Below are 24,155 nucleotides of genomic sequence, written 5' to 3' on the forward strand. Positions count from 1 at the left end.
TTTCATGCTTGCTTATTTTGAGAGAGAGAGAGAGAGAGAGAGAGAGAGACTCCCAAACAGGTTCCGAGGTGTCAGTGCAGAGCCCCACTTGGGACTCGAGCTCATGAACTATGAGATCCTGACCTGAGCTGAAATTTAAGAGTTGGAAGCTTAACCGACTGAGTCACCCAGGTGCTCCAGATAACACTCACTTTAAAGGTGAGGAAGCCAAAGCCTAGAGAGGTTAAGGGACTAGTTCCTGCCCACCAGGAACCTGCTTTCTGGAGAGGAGACAAATATGGGAAGTGGCACTTAGACAGGAAAGCAGGACGGAGTGAGAGAGATAGTTTGGGGGAGGAGGGAGGCCTTCTCGGAGGAGGAGGTAGCATTAAGGAAGTCAAGGGCGTAGTCTGGGGGGAGCACTGGGGGAGAGTGACCTTGGTAGGAAGACCTAGGCACAGCCTGGCCTTGAGGATGAACTTGGGGTGAGCGACACTGGGAGGAAAGGCCAATGTGGTTGGAAGAGAGGGATAAGGGGAAAGGTGTTGGGAGCTGAGTCAGGTCATTAACACTCACAGGCCAGACAATAATGATGTTCCCCATGCCAGGTACGGTGTACGAGCTCCCGGCATTCTCCCCACAGCCCAGCAGAGCAGGGGTTGGCAAACTGCTGCCTGTGGGCCAATTCTTTTTTTTAATTTTTTTTTTAATGTTTTTTATTTATTTCTAGGAGAGAGAGAGAGACAGCGTGAGCAGGGGAGGGTCAGAGAGAGAGGGAGTCACAGACTCCGAAACAGGCTCCAGGCTCTGAGCTGGCAGTCAGCACAGAGCCCGATGCGGGGCTCGAACCCACGAACCGCTCCTGTGGGCCAATTCTGATCCACTTGCCTGTGTCTGTAAATAAAGTTTTATTGGAGCATCGCCTAGGGCTGTCTCAGCGCTACTGGGGCACAGCTGAGCAAAGCCGTATGCAGAGTCACAAATAGTTACTCTAGCCCTTCACAGGAAAAGTTTGCCAGTTCCTGTTCTAGGGACCCTTTGCTCCCCACTTTATAGGCGGGAATGCCAGAGCAGGGGCACAGAGAGGTTCAGTTACTTGTTAAGGTCACACAGCTAGCAGGTGGCAGAGCTGGGATTCAAATCCAGACAGCTGGAGTTGAGGGTCTAGGCACATAACCTCTGCACTAGTACTGCTTTCCCAGCCCTTCAGGCCTGCGGGGGGGCCCGGGAGAACTTGCACTTGGGATTCCCCCCGGAGGAGGAACGTGATTAGACTTAGGTGCTCAGAGGGTCCTTCTGGCTGATGGTTGAGTAGACTGAATGGAGGCAAAGGGGGCTGCGGGGAGACCGTTTGTCCAAGTGCGAAGTGACAGTCCCCTGAGCCAGGGCGGCCCTCCATCTGCTGCAGTCTCGCCCGTGAATTGTCTCCTGCTTCCTCTTTCTCAGCCTCGCAGTGGCCCCTCTTCCTCCCAGGTTTCAGTTCCCCCGGACTCTCTCCTGCCCTTCCCAGGGCCGCCCTGCCTGCTCCGTGGCCCAGTGACTGCCTACGTGGGCCTCATACTGCCATGTTCACCAGCCTCGCGTGTGGAGGCACTTGCAAGGGACACAGTGACACAGACCCCATGAAAATGCAGCACTGCTGCACACATGCGTCCCCACTCACAACAGAGGGACAACTCTGGACCGGGTCCCTCGGTCTCACAAAACCCATTCACCTTCCGGAGCCACTGTGGATACACAAAAACTCTGGACACCTGGCGGCAGCAGCCCCATTCCAGATGCACAGCCCGGCCTTGGGGCCTCACTGGGACGCAGCAAAACGCAGCGGCAGATACATTCTGAGGGGTCACGGACACGACTGCCACACACCAGAGACACTCAGAGGCCCGTGCCTGCGCAGACACACACCTCCCAGCATCGGAACCCTGGCAGGAAATGAACCGGTGACTCCTGCTGGGACCCACCGACAGTTAACACAAACATCCTCCCCGGGTCACACGCTCCGAAACAGGCACGGTGCATACGCACACAACCTGACACATCACAGTCCCACCCAGACACACACACTACACATGGAGACACGCGTCACGATCACAGAGAGGGCAGGCTGGTCCTGCCCCCTCAGTCTGACATCTCCCGGCGCCACATGCTCGGCCCGGGGACTCCCACCGGTCCCTGCAGACAGCAGCTGGCCCCGTCAGACCCAGACACGCTGTCACACCCCGGGGCCCAGACGGAGTCCCACACACCCAGACACACCCCCAGGGTCGTGGCCCTCGCACGCCCAGCCCGTGCCCGGGCCGAGGGCAAGTCCTGGCTGCGCACCCGGGCCGCACACTCCCGCGGTCGCCGGAGCCCTCGCCACGCCCTCGTGACACACCCCGCCCACCTGCCCGCGGGGCTGAGCTGGCGGAGGCCGCCCAGGAAGGGAAACTTGCGGGCTCAGCACCTTCCTGGACCGCCTGCGGAAGGCCCCTGCCCCGCAAGGGGGCGGGGGGATCAGACCCCGCGGGGACAAGGCAGTCCCGCACCCCGCCCAACGCAGGGGGAGGACCCGGGGTTCGGGCTCCTCCTTCCCTTCCCCCACTCCTGTGCGGGCAGCCCGGGAGGGGAGGGAAGTCGTGGGGGGAGCCTGGGTTCCGGCTGGAGCCCCAGCTTCCCGTCCGGCCCCACGGGGCAGGAAGCAGGGCCTGGGAGGCCAGCTCAGGCCTTCCTGCCCCCTCCCCCAGACAGGTCTGGGGGCTGGGTCAGCCCGAGGGAGTGGGGAGGGGAGAGGAGGGGGAGAGACTATGAGAACGAGGGTGCCTTTCGGGTGTTTCTAATGTAAATTTGAACGTGTTCAGAACCCCTTTGTGTGTGTGTGTGTCTACAAGCTTTGTGCTGTGGATTTTGTGTCCAGCATGGGGGTTTCTAAGCATCAGGGGGTGCCCGCCTACTGTGCTGGGTGTGGACAGGTACTGCCAAAGCGTGTGTCCCCAGCACGTGTCTCCTCGGTGTGTCTCCCTGTAGTGCGCTTCTACTGTGTGCTTCTGAGTTTTGTGTTTCTGTTGACAGGCCGCCGGTGCCCTCTCTGGGGGGACCCTGAGTCTGGGCGAGACTGTGTGCACGAGGGGGTCGGGGGGCCTGGGACAAGCTGCGGGTCTGGATTTTCTCTCCCCATCTCTGCCGTTGTTCGCTGGGTGTAGATTTGTGGCTTCTTCAGTAAGTCTGACGTGAAATGTGCATGTTCTCCGTGCCTCTGTGTGTGTTTCCGGGAGGGGTTGTGCTTTGTGCCCACCCGGGAGCTGTGTTTCCGGTGCATGTGTTGTGGGTGTGTCCGATGTCTGCGATCGGCGTGTGCAGGGCCAGTACCGGGAGCGCGCCGTGTCTGTGGGGTGTGTCCTCAGCACGCTTGCTGTCGTCCTCCGCGTGTGTTTGTGTGAGTGTGTCCATGCAGGGCCCGCCCGGGGCCATCGGCCCTGGCAGCAGGTGGTGTTTGCATTCGGTCCGTGGGTTGGTGGCTTCAGTGTGTGAGCTGTCGCGTGGGTCTCTATTTTGCAGCGGGTTCAGGCCTTTTGAGTCTCAGTGGGCTGGCAGCGTGTCCTGCAGGTCTGCATTTGTGCTGGTGTTTCCAGGGCGGGGGGGGGGGGCACGGTGTGTCCCCAGGGAAGCCGCCGGCATCCCGAGCGACACGCCCAGTGGCCTCTGTGCTGAGTGGAGGCTGCGTCTGCGGTGTGTCCCCTTGCCGGCTGGTGCCACGCTGGCTCGGGGCTGGCTGTGGCGGGCGGGCAGGGCAGGGGCTGTGGTGGGCACTGGACCCGAGCCCGGACCTCGGTATAAATATCCCGGCTGCCGGCGGCTGTGTTTACTCGGCCCCAGCCCGGGGGCGGGGGTGGTGGCAGCGGGGCAGGTCCTGGGGGCGGGGGTGACCAGGCCACAGGGCAGACATTTCCTTCTGGCCAGACAGGCCACAGCCTCTCTGCCCCTTCCTGGATGAGAGTGCAGCGGCGACCCCTCATCCTGGGCTCCCAAGGGGCCGCCAGTGACCCTCTGACCTGGACTTCCCCCCTGGGCTTCCCAGGGTCTGGGAGACAGAGAAGAGGGGCCAGCCGGACGGGGTGAGGCAGCAGGCCAGCGACCACAGGGAGAGGGGGAAATGGGGGTGGAGACTCTGGACGAAGACACAGGAATGGTCACACGGGCTCAGGGACCCGGGGCAGGGATGAGCAGGGGGGAAGCAGGAGGGGTGGCAGAGGCCCGGGGTGGGGCTGATGGGGGAAGAGTGGAGGGCTGACAAGGGAGGTGGGAAGAAGTGATGGGAGATTCGGTGGCCTGAGGCGAAGTGGCAGAAGAGAAGGTAGGGGAGAGGAGAGAGAGGAAGAGGGGTGGCGGTGGGAGGGACAGGATGAGAGGGCAGGACATGCAGAGGGGTCAGACGGGGGTGCGGGCGGCAGCCGGCCGAGGGCCAGGAGGACAGACGGGAGACGGGGGCGGGGGCCGGATGCCCACGGAGGGGCTCTCCCCCAGCGGGCCCTCCCTCCCTGACTCAGCCTCTCCGCCCGCGTGGACCCAGGCCTGGGGGGTGGAGGGACAGTCACCCCTGGCTCCTCAGGGTCCAGTCGCAGCTGCGGGGGCCGTGCCGGGGGTGTGTCTCCCGCAGTCTCTCCTGACTGGCCCCACCTCTGTCTCAGCTGCAGGAGCTCCCACCTCCACCATCTGACTAACCCTAATTCTGACTCAACTGCTGTCGTCTCTCATCGCTTTTTATTATGTAACAAATCCGTGTGCGGCCAAGTGTATGACAAACTGCGTTAACCATCAAACAACAGACTGATGAAAACCGCACACCTCACTCGGGGCTGCTCCCTGGGATAGAAAGTTCTCTAGGACCACAGGTGCGCGCACGGGTACCTGAGGGACCAATACCTTCCGTCCTCGGGCCCTCGGAGGGCGAGTGTGGCCGGCCGGCCGATGGTGGGGGGCTACCCTGGGAGCCGGGGCACCCGTACTGGCAGGACGTGAGGGGTGGGACCGCCGTGCCGTGATGCTTCTGGCCCAGGTGCTGCCTAAAACACCATCCAGACGATTCCAGGCCCGTGTGGAGGATGGTGCTGAGCACGTGGGGAGGGCCCCGAAGCATTTGCTGCTGGTATCACCCTCGACAGCCGTCTCTTCTTGGCCTTTCTGAGGGAGTCCGTGCGTCTGTCTGCGCCCGGTGGCCTCGAATTCGTGCTAGAATGGTTTCTAGGACCTGTGAGGTTCTAGACCCGGTTTTTCTTCAGTGGCCGTGCAGCCTCGAACAAGTAACACCTCCCCTCAGGCCTCCTCCCCTCCCCTGTGAAATGGAGCCCAGTGTCTGGTTCATGGGGCTGTTTGGAGGACTCCCTGGGGCATCAGGCCCATCGAGCCTCGGATAGGACAGAACTGCTCAGTGACCGGAAGTTGCTCCTTTAACGGTCTCTCCGTGTGAATGTCCCTCGGCCTCCAGGCCAGCTCTCACTTTCTGTGTCTGACTGGATTTCTGGCTGACCCAGACGGCAGAGCTAAGGCCCAGGGGTCAAGAGCTGTGGTGCCCAGAGGCCTCGGGGGTCTCCCCCTTACTCTGGCCCACATGCCTGGGGTGGTTTGAGTGTCTTCGGGCCTGGCTATGACAGGGTGTCCCCATTCTGGCTCCAAGCAGTGAGGGGTCGCCAGGCCCTCTCTCCGACCTGTGGCCTGTGACCCCCGCCAACAGCTGGCCCCTTCTCTGTGTGTCTACTGGCGGAGCACGAGCCGGGCATGGGGGCATGGGAAGGCAGGACGCCTGGGTTCCCACAGGCCAGTGGCTGAGTCACCAAGAGGCCATCTGGCTCCCATTAGCCAGGGGCGGCGGGGGGCTCTGCGGGGCGGGCCTGCGGCCGGCTGGGGGCAGGGACGCTGGGGCAGGCTGTGTGTGGGGGATGACTCAGGACCCATGATAACAGCCTGTGCGTCTGTGGGGAGTGTAAACAGGAGAGGGAGAAGGAGGCGGAGGAAGTGAAGGAAGGGAAAATTGCGGCCGGGCAGAGGCCAGGCAGAGAGGGGCTGGCCGGTGGGGCTGAGAGGGGAGAGGCCCCCTCCCCACGCCCCCTCCCTCCACACCCAAGCTCGCAGGCCCATGGCCCCAGTGCCGCCCCCACAGCCCCCTCCCAAGCCTGGGTCCTGAGGGGAGAGGTGGGAGCTGGTAGCCTCCCCAGTGAGGCTCCTTCCTCAGCAGCCTGGCCGGGGGGGGGGGGCGAGAGAGAGAGAGAGAGAGAGAGAGAGAGAGAGAGAGAGAGAGAGAGAGAGAGAGAGAGAGCGCTGAGAGGCAGAGGGCCAGAGGCAGGCGGCACGCAGGGGGAGAGAGGGGGGCGTGTGGGCAGGGCGCACCAGAGGCCCGGGCCCCGCCGCCCCGACCCGGCCCGCCAGCCCCAGCCGCAGAGGGCCCCGCCGGCCTCCATCAAGGGGAGGACGTTCAGTCTGGCCCTGTCGCGGGGACAGAGGCCGAGGCACACAGAAGGGGGAGAGAGAAGGGCCGAGAGGAGAAAGAGAGTGATGTGTAGAAAGAGAAGGATGGAGAAAAAGCGAGTGAGAGACGAGGGGCGGGGAAGGAGACGGGGGTGAAGGTAGGGAGCCCCCCACACCGAGGGGGCAGGGGGTGGGCCAGCGGCAGCGGGGCCGGCGAGGCCGGGGGTGTGGGGCGGCTGCCCTGCTGTCCCCTGGAGGAAGTCACGGGCAGGGTGGGCGCGCGGCCATCAGTCCCCATCCAGCTCTGGGCTGGGCGCCTCCTCGGGCTCCTCCTCGTCGAAGTACCGCTCCTCCTCATCCCGCGCCACGATGTCCAGGTTGTCGAAGTCGGGGTTGTCATCCACGGTGCTGCGGCGGGGTGGGGGGTGGGGGGCTGTCAGCGCCGGCTCTGCCCCCTCCCACCCCAGTCTCCCTGCTTCTGACCCTCTGGAGGAGCAGGGCCCCCAGGTCACAGGCCACATGCCAGCGGCTACAAATCGGAGCTAACCCGGGGAGGGGGCATGGGGTCTCTCGGGGTTCAAAGCAGATTTTACGTAAAAACTTCTGATTTCTCTCGAAGAGCTGGAAGATGTGGGTGACAGGTGGACTCATCCCCTGGAGCAGTTCTCAACCAGAAAGCTCCCGCCCCTCAGGGGACATCTGGGGATAAGTGCAGTCGGTCTGGTTGTCACCCTTGGGGGGGGGGGCTCCTACTGGTGCCCAGGGACTGGACACCAGGGATGCTACTCCACACCCTGCCGCACACAGGACAATGCGCACAAAGAATCATCTGGCCCAAAAGGTCGGCGGGGCTGAGAAATGTCTGCCCTGAGAGCCCGTGATCCTAACTTGGGAAGAGGCCCCCTGGCTTCACGCCACGCCCTCCCGTGGCGCCCACCGTACTCACTTCAGTGCAGGAAGCCTTGTCTGATGGGGCCCCGCCACTTCTGACGAGACTGCCTGCTCCTGGCCCATCCCCCAACCGCTCTGGCCACCCCCACCGCCTTGCTGTTCCTCCAAGCCGCCTCAGGGCCCTTGCACCTGCTGTGCCCCCTGCCAGGAACACTCTGACCCCAGATACTTATGTCGCTTAGCCCCCTCATATCCTGCAAGTTCTTGCCAAAATGTCACCTGCTCAGAGAGCCTACGCTGGCCCCCTCATCACTACCTCCCCCCCGCCCCTCGACCCTATTTTAATTTTCTTCACGGGCCCTGCAGCACTAGATGCTAAATACTTCCATGCTTCCTCACTAAAGTGGGTCCCCCTTCAGGGCAGGGAGCCCTTTGTCAGTTTTGCTCGCTGCTTTATCCCCACAGTTGGGACGCAGCAGGTGCTCAGCACAAGGTGGGGACCCGATGGCCCTACTGCCCAGCAGCTGCCCTCCAGGGGGGATGGGCTCCAGTCCCCGCTCTTCCCTATTCCTCAAGCCAGGCCCCATTTCCTCATGGGCACCCAGCTTTCTGAGGGCTCCCCACGGCCCAGGCCCTCTGTGCCCCGTGGTGTGTGGGCACTTGGGCCGGGAGGCTCCACCCCAGCCAGAAGTCCATCAGCCAGGCTTGCCTCCGGAGCTGGGTGGGGGGGGTGCTGGATCAGGCCATCATGCGCCCGACAGCTGGGCTCGGTCTGAAGCCGGGCGTCTGCTGTCACACCCACAGGGCAAGACCGCTTCAGCTCTCAGAGCTGTTTATCTTTGACTCTGACACTTCACTCTTCTGCCGTCCTTTTCCCTGATGGCAGAATCCTTCCCAAGCAGTGGCTGTGTGTCTCGCCCTGGGGTTACAGTGGGGACACCAACAAGCAGCACCCTCAGGGAGTCTGGGGCCTGAGGAAGAAGCTGGGGTGCCCAGGGGACACCTGGGGAGCTTGGGGCGCTGGCAGCCTTCCGGACCACCACCACTCACCCGAATGGAAATATTTCAACGACTTATCACATTTGAGATGACCGTCAGCCCTGTCCGGTCCCTTCTTTAGGTGACGGATCTGAGGCCCAGAGATGGACGAAGCTAGTCCCACGTACCCCCTCCCACCCCCACTGATCCCCAGTTGATCTGAAACCCTTATGCCCAGGGCCCAGGGCTGCGGGGTGCCAGGCTGGGGGGCGGGGCGTGAGTCACCTGTAGTCAAAGTCCCCGTCCTTGCCGTCCAGGAAGTGCTGGTGCATCCGGCTGGTGAACTCTTCCCGCAGGATGAGCCTCTCTTCTGAGTCGGGGACCCAGGCCTCTGTGTCTTTGCCGGGGCTCTGGTCTGTGGGGGCAGACACCCACGGTGGGGGGATGGGATGGGTGCCTGGGGCACGTGCTGAACACATCCCCAGAGAGAGCTGCTTCCTCTGTGCTGGGAACGCAGCGGTGACCAAGACAGCCCCGGTCCTGCCCTGGGGCACACACCGCACACAGGAGGGCAGCACAGCGCTCTGGAGGCTGTAGAACCGGGTCAGGACCTGCTGCCTGAAGGGTGGGGAAGGGAAGGCATTCTTGGCAGAGGGATGGCGGCGTGAGAGCGTGAGTAATGGCCTGGAGGTGAGTGACTCCTTGGTGCCTTTGAGGAGGGGGGCGGGGGAGGAGGGCAGCGATACTGGAGAGGCTGGGAGAGCCTGGGCGCTCAGGGCAAGCAGGGAAGGGGTGTCTGACCCGGTACCGGCCCTCACCTTCCTCATCGCTCTCCTCCTCCTCCTCCTCCTCCTCCAGGCAGGCGTCCTCCTCCTCCTGCTGCCGGAGCAGCCGCTGCTGCAGCTCCCGCTCCTGGCAGGACTGGAGCAGCAGGTCGGAGAGCGGGCAGGCGGCGCCGGGCTCGGGGGGCCGGGGGGCCGGGGCGCGGGCGCGGAGCTCCTCCTGGGTTAGGTACTGCCCGATGTACTGCTCGTACAGCAGCGGCGCCCGGAACCGCATCTGCTCGTCACTGAAGTACTCGCCGCCTGCGCGGAGTGGGGGGGCGGGGGGGATGTGCATGAGGCCGGGGCCTGGGTGCGGGGTGAGCTGTCCGAGCACACGTGTGTCCGCGGTCAGGCCTGTAGGAAGCCGTGGACGCGCGGGTGCGAGCGTGTGCGTGCACGTTCTGACGCGCAGGAGAGTCTGCGAGCCCCGAGGTCACGTGGCCGGAGTACTCATACGTGCGTCTGAGCGTGCGCGTAATCAGGCCCGTATCTGTACATGTCCTCGCGTGTGCAAGCATGTGTGTGCACAGTCAGGCCGTGTACATCCTGGCCCCCGAGGCACCCGTGGTCTGGGGCCTGTGCACAACTATGCCTGGGCAGAGTGCACACATGCCTGCCCGTGGGTGTGTGCGTGGAGTCACTCGGGTGTACGTGCCCCCTGCAGGTGCCCGGGGTGTGTCTGGGAGGGGGCGTGCTGGATGCCACACGCAGGGGTCCTGCATGCAGGAGCCCGGATGTAGGTTCTGTGTACCAGTCTGTGCACATGGCAGGAAGTGCCAGAGGTGGGCGTCCCCGGTGGGCACTCTCCCAGAGCGCTCCTCTCTGCAGCCGCCCCTCAGCTATCCGCGGCTTCCCCACCACCCCAACCCGGGCCCTGGCGTCTCTCCTGGCTGCCTGTTCCCGCAGGGGTGGCTCTGTCCCTCAGAAAACAGTTAAACCCACCGCCCGGCCCTCAGAGCCCAGGGCGAGTACCTGCCCGGATTCCCGGCCTCCGCGGCACTGGGGTCTGTGGCTGTGCGCGTCTCTCACCCCATCTCCCTGTTCGTGGGATCGCCCACCATATTGTTTCTCTCCCTCTCCCTGGCTCTGTCAGCCCCGCTCCCTGGGTTCGTTTCTGCTTCTCTGCCGCCACCCACCCGTCTCTCCTGGGCTCCGGGTCACCATTCATCCCTCCCACCTCCGTCTTCCCTCCCTGCCTGTCGCTGCGCCCCTCCATTTCCCTCGCTCTGCGGCCTACGAGCTGAGTTCGCTTTCCTCCCTAACCGGAATCTCCGCTCACTCTCCGCTTCGTTTATTTTCATCTTCAATTCTCGTTCTGGTGTCTTTGGTCATAAAGATGCTGGTAATTACACCCTGGTCAGGAAGGTCTCGGTGTGTTCCTTCATGCCATCCACATGCCATCTGCCTGTTTAGGCGGGCCTTTGCGTCCCCAGGGTCACAGGCACACTCCCCTAGGTTTCCTGAGCACCTCTGTGTACGGTGTGAGGTGGGGATCGGGTCTTTCTGAGGGATAACCAGTTACCAGTGACAGGTACCATGGCCTCGGCCCACTGGTCTCAAATGGCACTTGAGTCTTTACTACATTCTGACCCTTCTCACTGCCTGTCTCATTCTCTTCCCGTCTGTACCGATCTCCCTCATCGCTTCAGGTTTCTATGTCAACCTCCCTGTGTCCCTGTCTCATCTCCCAGGACCTCTGCCCGAGTCTCTACTCTTGCATCCTTGCTTCTTACTTCCTCTGCCTCAGTCTCCCCTCCTGCCCAGCCCACTTGCCTCCGCACCTTGGATGAGCTCCCGCAGGGCAGCGTAGCGCCGGTTACGCAGGCGGGTGCGCAGGGCGCGGGGTCGGGCGCTGCCCTGCCGGGCCACCTCGGCGCAGTAGAAGTCTGCCCGGTGGTCACCGCGCAAGTGGCTGAAGCAGGTCAGGTGCTCCTCGCGGAGGCTCGTGCGGAAGCGCTCCAGGAACACCAGCGGCTTCTCACGGTACAGCCGGCCCAGGATGGCCACCTTCTCCTGCTCAGTCAGGTCGGGCTCGCCCTGCTGCTGGCTGCACACGGGCAGGCGGCTGGCAGCCACAGCCCGCAGCATGGCGCTCACCGCCGCGTTCTCGACCCCAGGGGGCGCATCATTCCGGGCCTCTGGTGCTCCCTCTGCTGCTTCCACCTTATCCTGGGGCCTGGGGGGCACAGGTGTCCAGCTCAGCTCCCCCCAGTGCCCAGTACTGGGCTCTGCGCAGCCTGTGGGGAGAGGGGAGATTTGTCAGTCCTGGGATGGGAGTGGGGGGAGGGGGAGGGGAGGTGGGCGGAAAGGCCTGGATGGTCACTCACTCATTTTACATTTACTGAGCACCTACTATATTCTGGGCACTGTTCTGGGCCCTAGAGATAGCACCATAAGCACAAAGGTGACATTTTAGTGGACGACACAGACAGAAACAATTACTGAAAACATGCAATGTGTGAGCAAACATACAGTCTGTTGGGTGGTTCCAAGGGCTGTGCAGAAAAAGAGGGCAGGCGGAGGGACTGGGATTGGCGTGGGACAGGCGGCAATTCCAAGTTGGACAGAGAAGAACTTGCCAAAAAAGGGACATTTCAGTAGAGTCCTGAGGTGGTGAGGCACTGAGCTATGACATTTTTGGAGGAAGAGAGTTCCGGGGAGAGGGAACAGCCAGTGCAAAGGCCCTGAGGCACCAGTGAGCTTGGTGTGTTTACTTGGTCCTTTACCACATGTATTGACTCACTCAATTCTTTGCCTTTTCACTTGCTCACAAAACCACTGACACATGCACCAACTTGTTCACTCCCTCCCTCTCCCCTACTCAGTCACACAGTCATCCAAAGACAGTCCAGGCACTGGTTAACAGGAAAGCTGAACTCTAGGCAAATCTTGTCGAGAGCCGTTTCTCAAAAGCTGTGGGAACTGGAGCAAGGCTGAGCAAGCAGGAAATAGAAGACAGAAAACAGAGGCAACTCCTTTGGGCAGCTTGGCTGGGACAGGGAAGAGGGGGTGAGGATTACAGGTGAAATGGGCCTCAGAGGAGGGGATGGGGGGGGTTAGGAAGATGCTCTGGAGGCTGAGAAGACAAGCCACGGGGCTGAAGGGTGAGAGGTGAGGGACTCATCTGGTTCAGGTCCAGGGCTCTGCTGTGGGGCCTGGTCAAACTGTCCCTGAGACAGAGGCATGGACGAGGAGCAGGTCTTGGGACACGGAAGGTAGGAAGGGGACACCCGAGGGGAGACATCTAGGACACTGCTCACAAGAAATGCGCAGAACTGTGGCGCCTGGGGGGCTCAGTCGGTTGAGCGTCTGACTTTGGCTCAGGTCATGATCTCAAGGTTTGTGGGTTCAAGCCCTGCGTCGGGCTCTGTGCTGACAGCTCAGAGCCTGGAGCCTGCTTCTGATGCTGTGTCTCCCTCTCTCTCTGACCCTCCCCTTCTCATGCTCTCTCTCTCTCTCAGAAATAAATTTTAAAAAATTAAAAAAAAAAAAAAAAAGGTCTCCGCAGATGGGATAAAGTGAAGGCTCTTGGGACTGGGAGATTATCTTCGGTTGGGGCCTAAGTGTCATGACGAGTGTCCGTAAGACAGAGTCCGAGAGGGAACCTGGCCATATGCAGAGAAGGGCCAGGTGAAGACAGATGGAGGGCGCACGAAGAAGCTGGAGTAATGTGGCTACAAGCCAAGGAACGCCAGGAGCCACCAGAAGCTGGAAGAGCCCCCGAGGGAGCCCCCCCCCCCCCCGCGGTCCTACCGACACCTTGATTCCTGCCTGGTCGTACCGATTTCAGACCTCTGGCCTTCAAAACTGTGAGACAATACATTTCTGTTGTTTTAAGCCCCCCGAGCTTGTGGTTGTTTGCTGCAGAGGCCATGGGAAACTGATAGAGGCTGAGCAGAAGCCTGAGAGAAAGGAAGGGAATGGGAAAGAGTGGTCTCACAGAAACCGAGGGACAAGGTTCAAGAGTGTCGGAGGAGTCAACGGCATTGAATTCTCCAAGGAGTCAGTAAAAAAAAAGCCCTAACTGGGGTGCCCCCGTTGACTGAAGGTGAAAGCCAGACTGCAAGTGGGTGGGAGGTGAGGAAATGGAGACGGCTGTGGAGGGCTCTTTGGGGAAGATACATGGTATCTGGAAGGTACATGCGATCAAAGGATAGACTTTAGGTTAAAACATGTTTTATTACGGAAAATGTCCAACACGCACAAGTGTGGAGAATACAACGGATATCCCCACCCCCACCCCACATACCCATCATCCAGCTTCAACAGTTATCAATTCTTGGCCAGTGAACTTCAGCCAACTTCCCAATCACTCCCTGCCCCACTTGGGATGTCTTGGAAACCGCCAGATGAAATTTTAAGATGAGCAAAAAGAAAGCATTTTAATTTTTTAAAAATGTTTATTTATTTGTTTTGACAGAGAGAGAGAGAGGGAGAAGAGAAGAGATGGTGAGAGGGACAGAGACAGTGGGAGAGAATCTTCTCCACATTGTCAGCTCAGAGCCCAACATGCGGGGAGAGGGGCTGGATCTCGCAAAGCCTGAGGTCACAACCTGAGCTGAAATCAAGAGTTGGAGGCTTCACCAACCAGCGACCCAGGCGCCCCCAAACGAAAGCATTTGCGATATGGAGGGGAAGGGATCAGGAGAATAAAGGAAAGAGGTAGGGACAACACAGAAATGGATTAAGGACGTGAGGAGGCAGATGGAACTGTCGGGGGAAGGGAAATGAGAATGAAATGGGGGAGCCGTTTAAGTCTCAAATAAGCAAGACTTTGCAAGGGACAGGAGGAGGGTGAGCCTGGGGACAAGGGAAGGGTCAGTGTGACTTAGGGAAGGAGGTCTTTGCGGAGGCAGGGCTGACTGGGACACTGGGACTTAGCTGGGACAGGGGACAGGTTTCTGTTGACCTAAGAGCCTCGGAAGGAACTGGGTCAGCCTGGCACATGTAAAGGGCTGGCCTGGAACTTGAAAGAGGCTAATTTCAAGTTACCCCAGGATGGGGTAAAGCACGGCAGCTCGCAACAAGGGAGGGACTAATCTGGACTGAGAGGCGAAGAGGACTGGTAAACCCGAGAGCAGGTGTCCCCCTATAAAGAGTCCTCCTGCGCGCTCACGGGGAATCATTTCCCAGTGACACCACAGCCCCACCCTCCGCCGCCTCCGCGTGGCCAGGACCTCACCTTCATCGGGTTCCCTCGCCGCCGCCGTGGCCGCCACGGCCTCCATCCTAATTCTCTACTACTTGTTAACCGCCGCGGCGGGCCCGCACACCAATTCTTGTCCCAAGTCCTCTGCGGCCACTTCCGGCTGAGCACACTCCAAGGGCCCGGTGCTCTGCAGAGCCCGAAACAACAGTTCCGGGCTGAAGGCGTACCTTCCTTCGCGCATGCGTACCTCCCTCAGGCCCCTGGCCCCAGCCAGGAAGGTTGAGGGCGCTGGGGTCAGGGAGGCTCTTCCACCCTCCCCCTCCCACCGCTATCTGACCTGCTGCGGAATTGCACTGTCAGGAGGGCTGTGCTTGCTTTAGGGGTGGATGGTTGAATGGCCACCTTCCAGAGCCTCTTAAGGGTTTATAGTCTGGTTCAGACTCCAATCCATCCCCTTTTTGTTCTTCAGCACCTCAAAGGATATCTACTAAGCTTCGTCTCTTGCTTCTGGCGTCACAGCCAGTCCCTGGCTAGCATGAAATGGGAGGTGAGATCAAATGGAATTTCCCACTGTGTTCCCAGGACCTTAAGAATTTGCAGATGTGGAGGGGGGACAGCCTTGGTCCTGATCTGCTTGAGGTGATGGGTAGGGACTCATTCAAGTGTGAGTTGCCAACAAAGTAGACAGACATTACACAAGTGACTACCCTGAGTGGCCAGGGCTCTTAATGGGTTGCCCACCCCAGCCCGGAGGGTCAGGAAAGGCATCCTTCCAAGAGGGGACACTCAAGCTGAGACCTGAATGATAAGCAGGAATTAAAGAGGAGGGTTTCGGACGTTGGGAAGGGCGAGGCAAAGACCCAGAGGGGAAGGCAGGCATGGATATTTCTGGTTGCTGCAAGGACCTGAGAACCTCTTGAATATTTATGCAAAATTCCACACACAAGGGCATTTTCCGAAGCGGACCTCAGGACATTTGGATTGAGACTTGTAACTCCCCCAGAACCAACCACCGATCTTAAGTTCAGAGGAACAGCGAAAGATGAAGCCAGAGAGGTCACCAGGGGCCAGGCACACGGGGCATCATAAGCCGCACTAAGCAGCTTGAGCTCCTTTATCCTTCAGGTAGCAGGCAGGAGGGCATCAGGGTAAAGGACTAGACGTAAGGGAGATCTGTGAGGAGGCCGGTGCAATGACCCTGACGCTGTGCACAGGACGCTGTGCACAGGAGCAGAATAACTTCCCATTTGCATCGCCAGGATGAGGGATCAGGAGGCCCATTTGCCACAGCGGAGGGGTGGGGACTACATTTAGGACATTACCCAGAGAGGCCAGCAGAGGGTGCTGTTGCCCCACACATGGACCTGCAAGGAAGGGACCTTCCCAGATGGGAGGCCAAGGCGCTTCCCCTTCTGCTCTCTCGGGAAGGCAGAATTGGGGACGTGGGGGGAGGGTACTCCAGGTCCCTTTTAGCCCAACTAGCCACCAGTCTTGGCTCCATTTCACATTCTGATGCCCCACCCCCGGCCTAGAAGCTAGTCAGCCTTCCTCCTCCCTTTTCTTGCAGCCTGTGTCCCCTTTCACGAGGCTCTAAGGGACTTCCTATAAAGAAAGGGATGGGGCTGAACTGGCCCCAGGACCGTCCCTCACAAGGGAACAGGAATGCCACATGTCCAGAGGGGATAAAGGAATGACTCCAGTTGCTGGGAAAGGCGGATACTAGGCCACGGAAATGCAATCAGAAAGTCTTTTACCCTGGCTGTTTTTAAAACTGTTCCCTGGTCCAGGAAGACGTCCCCTCGCCAGACTCTCCACCTCAGGCTTTCACAGCTGACCACTTGGTGCCGTCACCATTTGGAAGGTGCGTGTTACCTCTGGACCGAGGGCCGGTGAGAGTAGGGCTCAGGACTGCTGTGACCGCGCTGTATGCCCAGCACTGTCCAGAAGGAGCGGGCACCTAACCCAGCGGCTGGACAAAGCAGCTCCTGGAATCCCCACCGGCCTGGATCCAGGAGCACGGGCAGGAACTGTCCTAAGTGCGGCACCCAAGGCCAGGGCTGAGGTGCACGGGAAGTCACACCCAGTGATGACCCCCAACAGTCCACCCTTGGTCTCTGTCCCATCAGCCCTACCTCACCCTCTGCCCAGGGACCTGCCATGCCGTCTGACAAATTCCTGGAGAGATGTGGGGCTGTGTGTGGTGTGAGAGGATCAGAAAGGGCGGGGACCAGAGAACCACTTTAAAATGGAGAGCCCCAGATTTACAGGGGTGCTCCCAGCACCAAAAACGGGGCACGACACATGAATCCCTCAATGAGTGTTTAACAGATGAGTAAATAATGTCCCCTTGAAAAGGCCCCACCCCAATTAAAGGCCAACTGCAGTAACACTTCAGGGTTTCAACCCTGCTTCCTTCCTGCCAGGAGGTGCCATGTCATTTATTGAAAGAAAACAAAACAAAGCAAACACATTTCTTAATAAGTGCAGTTTGTTAAAATCCTGTTAAAACATATGGGTCAAGGGGAAGTAAAAATAATCAGAGGATCATTGTAGGAAAAACCTTTAGGTCTGGCACCTGGGAGACCTCTGGAGAGGAGGCAGTGGGAGAAATTTCAGGTTCTGAAGGGAAGGAGCCCCCCAACCTCCCCTTCTTCCCTCTCACCCGCTTAATCCCACCAGAAACTACCAAGACGCCTGGAATAAAAGGTTTCAAATTCAATAGTCACACTCTCTCCAAATACAAAAAGCAGTTACAATTCAACTCAACACAGAAGCTTGTGTGCAAAGTTACGGGAAACTGAGACATCGTATAAAAAGTCAGGTTAAAGATGATTCTATGGTTTTGTTTTGTGTGTTTTGTTTTGCTTTGTTTTGAGGGTGTGGCTCTTCCTCCGTCACCTGAACTCAGCAAAGAAATGGTTATCCTGATGAAGTATCAACAGCCACAGTAAAAACAGAGAAATTCTAAAAATTAAAAAAAAAAAAGCATAATTACCAAAAAAATATCTGTCACTGCTTCCTCCCTCTGCATTTTACAACTTGTGGGGGGTTTTTTGTTTTTTTTTTTTTTAGTTTTTGATTTTTTTTTAATCCTGAAAAGTAGACAGTAAAACAGCTCCTGGAAGAATTTACAACCAACTGCATGAAGGTGTGGGAAGCTGAGGGGGCTGGAGCAGGGCTGGGGCAGGTGGGCAGAAGGGGCCCTCCCTCAGCCACTGCAGCCTCACTGTTTGACCAAGGGGGGGGGGGGTGTCTTCAGTCAAAAAGGAGGAGGGGAGGAGGAAGGAGAGGAGAAGGGGAGGAAGAAGGAGGTAAGGGGACAAACAGAAAATAAAAGGTCATTGTTGCCTGTTTGAATTCAGAGAAAAATGCCCGGCCCTGTGTTGGGGAAGAAACCCCTCAGAGGGGAGGCAGTGGGCTGAAAGGAGGCAGCCCTGGGATGACCCGTCCCCCAGCACCACAGGACCCAGTGGGGGCAGACGAGGGGGCCGAGGTGGGCGCTGGTGGAGGAAGCCGGCAGGGGCCTCTGGAGCACACCGGCTACTGTGTGCTTGTGCCCCCCTGTGTGTTCCCGGAGTAGCTCCCGTAGTCGTAGTTCCCGTAGTACGGTGGCCACTGGCCCTGGTTCTGATAGTACTGGTTCCACTGCTGGGCATACTGGAGAGAGACCAAGAGTACCAGGTTGTCCTTACCCAGACCCACATGTGGCTCCTGCCTTCACCCCACTCTCACCCAGGGCAGAGATGGGTCCCCTGATAAGAGAAATTGAGGCACCCTGGGAGGACAAGTGACTGCCCTGATGCCACATGGGTGGGCAGTTAGGGACTGAAGCCCAGACCTCCTGGCTTGCCAACCTCATGTCCTTTCAGGTACAGCCAGATAATCACATTCAAACACACTAACAGCGAAGATGGCCTAGCACCAACCCAGGGGGATGGACACTGGCCATGGTGCTGAAGCAGGATTTGAAGGCCCTTGCTTTGTCTTCTGCTTGCTGCACTGGGAGGAGAGGTTCGGCTACCAGGTATTAAGTATCCACCAAATGGAATGGCTACATCAGACAAATGACAGCCCCAGGCCAGCCCATCTTTTTAGGAATAAATAGGGACTCCAGTCTGGGAATGCATATCCATGTGGGACCCCTGGAAGTCTCTTTAACACACCCTCCCCCCACTCCCATAGCCTGAGTCTGGCACCTACCTGCTGATACTGGTTATAGCTGGGCTGAGGATAGGTCTGTGCGGTAGGGGGCGGCGGTGGGGTGTAGGGAGCCGGGTTGTAGCCACCATAGCTCCCATAGTTGTAGGCAGGCGGTGGTGGAGGTGGAGGTGGAGGGGCTGTGTAGCCCTGGCTGTAACCTCCCTGGTTGTATGGTGGCTGGCTGTAACTCGGCTGGAAAATGGGGGGCAAAAATCAGAGTTCTGTGAAATAGCTCGGCTGGGATGGAGGAAGGGCCTCTGTAAGCAGTGGGCTCGCAAAGGAACTTCCTTGGTGGAGGTTGTCTGAGGGCTGAGGAAATGGGTCAGCTCTGTGACATGGTGGGACAGGATGTAAGGCTGTGTTCTGGAGTCCCCTCCCAGCTGCCTTGCTCCCCCAGGGTCTAAGACCCTGGGGGAGCAAGGCACACAGCATCTCTTGAACTTCTACTGCTTTTTCCCCTTCAGACTGCCTTGTGTATTCAGTAAGCTTGAGCAGACAAGCCACTGGGCACTCAACAAATTGGTGGCAGTTGCTCTGGGAAGGCTGGCTGAGAGCAACTGTAGTAGCAGTTTCCCAAGTGCTTCCCGAGTCCAGGCTCTGTCATTAACCCATCTAATCCCCCCATCAAATGTGAGAGGCAGGATCCATTAGCCTCATTTTACTGAGAAGGAAGCTGAAACTCAGGGAGGCGAAACAACTGGGTCCAAGTCACACAGTAAACAGTGGTGGAGCTGGGAGTTACACTCTGGTCTGTCTAGTTCCAGAGCCTTTCCCACAAAGCTATCATGCCATCCATCCTTCACAACAAACCTCGCAAATGAGTTCTACTAACAAGTCTACTCTTTTATGAAAAATGTGAGGCCCAAAGAGGTGAAACATTTGTGCAAGGTTACAGAACTAAGATGAGAGGCGAGGTTTGAACCCGTGCCTGCCCAGCTCCTGTTCTAGGAAATATTCTGGTTAGACCAGGACCAGGAGCCATTCACCAATGTCTCTTGGCAGCTGTTCCCAAGCCTGGCCATGTGGAAGGCACTCAGAAAGTGGCTGCAGACGGCTCCAGTGACGGCCTGTGCATACCAGAGCCCGAGCACCAACTTGCGGAAAGCTGGACCTGAGCTACAAGCTGCCCTGGAGAGAAGCTCTCGGCACAGGGCGAGACCTCCCGACTGTAGGGCCTGTGTCTGCATGCTGTAGATGTGGGGTCAGTCCTGTCCAGCCTAGGCAAAGGGTAGCTCCAAGCAAGCGCTTTCTTAGGGATTCAGTAGAGGCCAGCGACACAGTCCAGAAAAATGTACTTGCTGGAGCAGCCAATGCTTCTAAGCACACCACCCTGAGAGGTGGGGCGAGGGGGAAGAACAGGGAAGTTCCCGATTGATCTGGGTTTGGAAGGAATGTCTAGGGTCCATCCCAGGCAAAAGCACTGCCAGGAAGAAGAGCAGGGCTGGAGGGAAGAGTGGAGAGCCGCGGCAGGAGCACGGGTCCACGTCCACTCCCTGGACACGTGTGCACACGTTCTCACCTGTGGAGGGCTGTAGCTGCTGACAGTGGGGGTGCTGGTATTGGCGCTCGAGCCAGGGATGTTGCTATTCTTGTTGTAGCTGCTGGCCCCTGGGGGGTTCCGGGCAGGGCTGTAGCTGGGCGGTGGCGGCGGCTGCTGCGGTGGCGGCTGTGGCGGCGGTGGCTGCTGCGGCGGCGGCTGCTGCTGGGGAGCCCGGTTGTAGCTGCCTCGGTTGTTGGAGTTGTTGTTATCCCGGCTATTGTTACCCCAGCGGCTCTGGTTATAGCCGCCACCTCCGCTGCGGTTGAAACCTGCATTGGAAAAGCCAGGTGGGAGGTCTTATCATTCTGAAGTTGGGACCCTCAGGAGCTGAGCTCTACTCTGGGTTTCCCCAGACCCCTGGGCACGTCCCTCGTGCAGCCCTGATAACTCAGTCTTCACTGTCTGCTGACAGGTGTGTCCTGCCCACTGGGCTGCTGTTTGGTTTCTACTGTGTCCACGGCATCTTGACAGCTCTTGAACAAATCAGAGGAGATGGTCAGGAAGAGGGATGCTAAGCACCAAGGACAGTCCTCTCCAGGCTCGGTCAAATGGTCCAGTCTCTCCTGAGCCCCTGACCAGCTGTGGCTGGGCTCAGAACCCTTCCCCTGTCAACTTCTACAGGTCTCTGGGCCTCAGCCTAGACTCCGCTATCTTGGGAGGCCTTTCCTGAGCCTTGCTCCCTCACAGGCTAGATCAGGTGTCACCCAAGCCCACAGTAACCCTGGGTTCTGCCATTCAGCCCAGAAGCCTACTCTACTGTCCGCACAGGGTGATGTGTCTCTCCAGGTCATGGCTGTGTCCCCAGAAATATCTAGCACAACACTGAAACAGTTGGTTATGCTACTTAAATCATGATCACACACTTCTACCTCAGAGACAGCAGAACTTAGTGACAGGAAACTTGGGCACTGGACCACATGATCCAAGCTCTGGATTTAGCTAGGAGAAACCTGGGCAAATTAACCTAAGCCCATTTCTCTATTTGTTTTAATACTAAACACCAAAAACAGTCCTAACATCTGCCATGCACCTGAGTTGGAACCCAGGTAAGTAAACTCAGTCTGGCCCCTCTTCTTAAGGAGCTCACAGTCAGATGGAAGGTAAGACTTGCAAAAATGACAGGAGTGACCTACAAACAGGCACAGGCTTCAGGGGCAATGGCCAGGGGAAGCAGGACAGTGGGAATTTCCCTAGGGTCCCAGAGTTTGATCACTTTGGTTCTCTACCAGAATTCAGCCCACAGCTGGTGCCAGGGAAAATTCATTTGGTGACCGAACAAGCAACATCAAGCCCAATCCTGACCCAGGAGCCAAGATCGGAGAGAGGTCTGCTTGAGATGTCTCACCTCCTCGGTAGTTGCCTCCTCCACCGCTGCCTCCTCCTCTGTTCTGGAAACCTCCTCGGTTGCCCCCTGGTGGGCCTCTGTTGTCATAGCGCTGGAAACCGCCACCGCCCCCGCGGCCCCTGAAGCCACCACCACCTCTGTTGTCAAAGCGCTTTTCAGGGGGTGGCCCAGCCTTGCGACCTTCCTCATTGTATTGCCTCACCAGCTTGTCTGCTTCTTCCCGCTGCAGCTCAATGAACAGCACCTCGTCCAGGAAGTCCCCAACGTCTGGTAACGTGAAGTTGGCTAGGAGGAAGGCAGGGCCCCACAGGGAACGGGGAGAAGAAGGTCAGTACCTCCTAAGGTCTGGTCCCCTACACCCCCAGGACACTGGCCTGCCAGAAGGGAGATGGCAGAGGCAGGAGTATGAGGGACAGAAGTAAGAAAGGGTCCCAACCTCTCTAACAACGATCAGGAGTTAACAAAGACTCTCCTGTCCCTTCTCTGAAGAGGTGGCCACAAGCCCCACCAAATAGAAACACTGCCAAATAGAAACACCCGCCCCCCAGGGCGTGGGCCAGACAAGTGGGATCACCACCCTTGTTTCTACAGAGAAGCAGACTGAAGCTTTCTCAGTCACCCCACTGGTGGGTGCCAGAGGCAGGTGATGTGCAAGTCTCTTAGCGTTTGCTGCCACGCGTCCACTCCCTCATTCTGCCCCCGCCCCATCTAGTCTAAACCATCCGGGGAGAGATGTGGCAGCTTTTCCATTCACAGCTGCACTAGACAGGGAAGGGCAAAACGGGAGCAAAGAAAGAATGGACAAGATCAAAAAAGGAGGAAGCAAGGAGCTGGGGAGGAAAGGATGATGGAAGGCGCTTTTCTCCTGAGGCCCCTGCTGTGCTGGCCCTCTGGGAATGGCTCCTCCCCTACCTTTCATTTCTAGGACCGCATGATCTGGGACATCCTTCCCCTCCTCATCGGTTCGCTTTATTGTCCGATCTTTTAGGTCCTCGTCAGTGGGACAAATTACAATGGCTTTGCGCTGGAAGCCTTCAAATGGTCTCATTTTTCGTCTCTGGGCTGACCCATAAACATTTGTCTAGGGGTAGGAAACAGCAGAGGCAAGAGATGGTACATTAAGAGTTGAGTTTTTTCCTATTAGGTATCCTGTGGGCCAGGAACTGAGAAAAGGACACTAGCTCTAAGCAAAAAAACACAAACAAAACCAAAAACCAACTCAGAAAACTGCTCTTTTTTGTTGTTAAGGTTCTTGAGCCCATTCTGAGAAATCAGATTTGGGAAAGTGGCTGTTGACAGTCACAGGACAAGGGGTACCTGCACTTGGGCTTTTAACTCCTATTTGTTCTTGGTATATGCCACTTTATACTCCCTCCCCCTACTTCCCCAATTCTAAAAGTAACACCTGCTCACGATAAAACCATCAGAGTACAAGGTATAAAGTTTGGAGTAAGAATAATCCCTTCATCTGCTTACTGCCAGTCCTATAACCCAGAGACAGCCTGTACCGAATTTATGTATTTTTAGAAAGATGTTTTTTTTTTTTCTTTCTTAAAGGACTTTGAGACCTGATGGAAAAATCTTACAGGTACACATCAAAAAGTGTTCACATTTAAAATCTGGACTGTGAGGCGCTTGAGTGGCTCAGGTTAAGTGCTGCACTCTTGATTTTGGGTTAGGTAATGATCTCAGTTCACGGGATTGAGCCCCAAGTTGGGCTGATAGCATGGAGCCTGCTTGGGATTCTCTCTCCCTCTCTCTTTGCCCCTTCCCTGAGCTTGCTCTCCCCGCACCCTCTCAAAAACAACAAAAAAATATGGAACGTTCACAAATGTGCGTGTCATCCTTGAGCAGGGGCCACGCTCACCTTCTCTGTGTCATTCCAGTTTTAGTGTGTGTGCTGCAAAAGTGAGCACAAATCTGTGTGACTTTTCTCACAAGCAGAATCAAGCTACATACTCTCCTGAAGGCTTTTTTTTTTTTTTAAATGTTTATTTCTGAGAGAGAAAGAGTGCAAGTAGGGGAGGGGCAGACAGAGGGAGACACAGAATCCAAATCAGGCTCCAGGCTCTGAGCCGTCAGCACAGAGCCTGACGCAGGGCTCGAACCCACAAACTGTGAGGTCATGACCTGGGCTGTAGTCGGACACTTAACCGACTGAACCACCCAGGTGCCGCATCCCAAAGGCTTTTTTCACTTAACGTTTCTCTAACGTTTTTCTGTGCCAGTGTTCGCCTTTAATGGCTGCATCATATTTACACCGTGGTTGCCATAATTAACCAGCCCTTTTGACAGCTGCGTGGACTGGTTCCATCCTCTCAGTCCTTCTCTGAAGCATCAGTCTCATCCACAGGCTTTTTCCCGGGGAACCTGACGAGGCAGCAGCCCGTGCTTTCCACAAGTGGTTTTGCTGCTAACACTCTGTCCTCTTCCTCTGGGCGGTGCGCAGTATGTGCTGGGCACCGAGCGAGGCTCTAGAAAACACCTGACTGAGAGCAGGGGGGAACCATGGCTCCCATTTACTGAAAACCAACTATGCCAGGCCCTTAGGGACTGGGGCCCTGTGGGACCCAGTGGGATTCAGCCTGCACACCCAAACCACCTGGATGCTATTCAAAAGGAGAGCAGGCCCAGCTCCCCCTTAGGATTCCCCAAACCCCATTCTCCGGAGGTGGCGGCCAGGTACCTGTATGGGTACCCACCCTACCCAAACTCACTCAACAGCTCTGGAGTAATGAGGAAAACCTGCATTTAAACAACTTCTAATGGCTCCGACAGGGACTCAAGGGAGAAGCCATGGAGGGG

The 24,155-nt window shown here is 57.9% G+C and overlaps 2 protein-coding genes and 1 non-coding gene across 7 annotated transcripts in view; all 3 read right to left on the reverse strand.

Moving 5' to 3' along the window:
• Window positions 1-6,370: 6,370 nt before the first annotated feature.
• Window positions 6,371-14,453, reverse strand: CCDC97 (coiled-coil domain containing 97). Its single transcript, XM_039249812.1, has 5 exons — window positions 14,299-14,453; window positions 10,898-11,353; window positions 9,111-9,377; window positions 8,578-8,707; window positions 6,371-6,831 (listed from the first exon to the last, which is right to left on the reverse strand). The coding sequence occupies exons 1-5, from the start codon at window positions 14,342-14,344 to the stop codon at window positions 6,711-6,713; spliced, it is 1,020 nt and encodes a 339-aa protein (XP_039105743.1). The 5' UTR covers window positions 14,345-14,453; the 3' UTR covers window positions 6,371-6,710.
• Window positions 14,454-16,686: 2,233 nt separating this feature from the next.
• HNRNPUL1 (heterogeneous nuclear ribonucleoprotein U like 1) overlaps window positions 16,687-24,155 on the reverse strand; it is a 38,675-nt gene continuing 31,206 nt past the window's right edge. For 4 of the 5 annotated variants that reach the window (XM_039244616.1, XM_039244601.1, XM_039244586.1 and 1 more), the window contains exons 11-15: window positions 22,263-22,431; window positions 21,351-21,635; window positions 19,985-20,274; window positions 18,466-18,657; window positions 16,687-17,922 (exon numbers count right to left, since the gene is read on the reverse strand). In XM_039244616.1, coding sequence (XP_039100547.1) covers window positions 17,806-17,922; window positions 18,466-18,657; window positions 19,985-20,274; window positions 21,351-21,635; window positions 22,263-22,431 — 1,053 coding nt within the window. In that variant the 3' untranslated portion in view covers window positions 16,687-17,805. The remainder of the gene's footprint in view (window positions 17,923-18,465; window positions 18,658-19,984; window positions 20,275-21,350; window positions 21,636-22,262; window positions 22,432-24,155) is intronic. The other variant, XM_039244592.1, reaches the window with a different exon arrangement.
• LOC120244805 lies at window positions 23,160-23,266 on the reverse strand. Its single transcript, XR_005531643.1, has one exon. It is a non-coding gene; the product is annotated as a U6 spliceosomal RNA (small nuclear RNA).

This window comes from Hyaena hyaena, unplaced genomic scaffold, assembly GCF_003009895.1.
Source record: "Hyaena hyaena isolate Hyena2069 unplaced genomic scaffold, ASM300989v1 scaffold_9, whole genome shotgun sequence".
Taxonomy (NCBI): domain Eukaryota; kingdom Metazoa; phylum Chordata; class Mammalia; order Carnivora; family Hyaenidae; genus Hyaena; species Hyaena hyaena.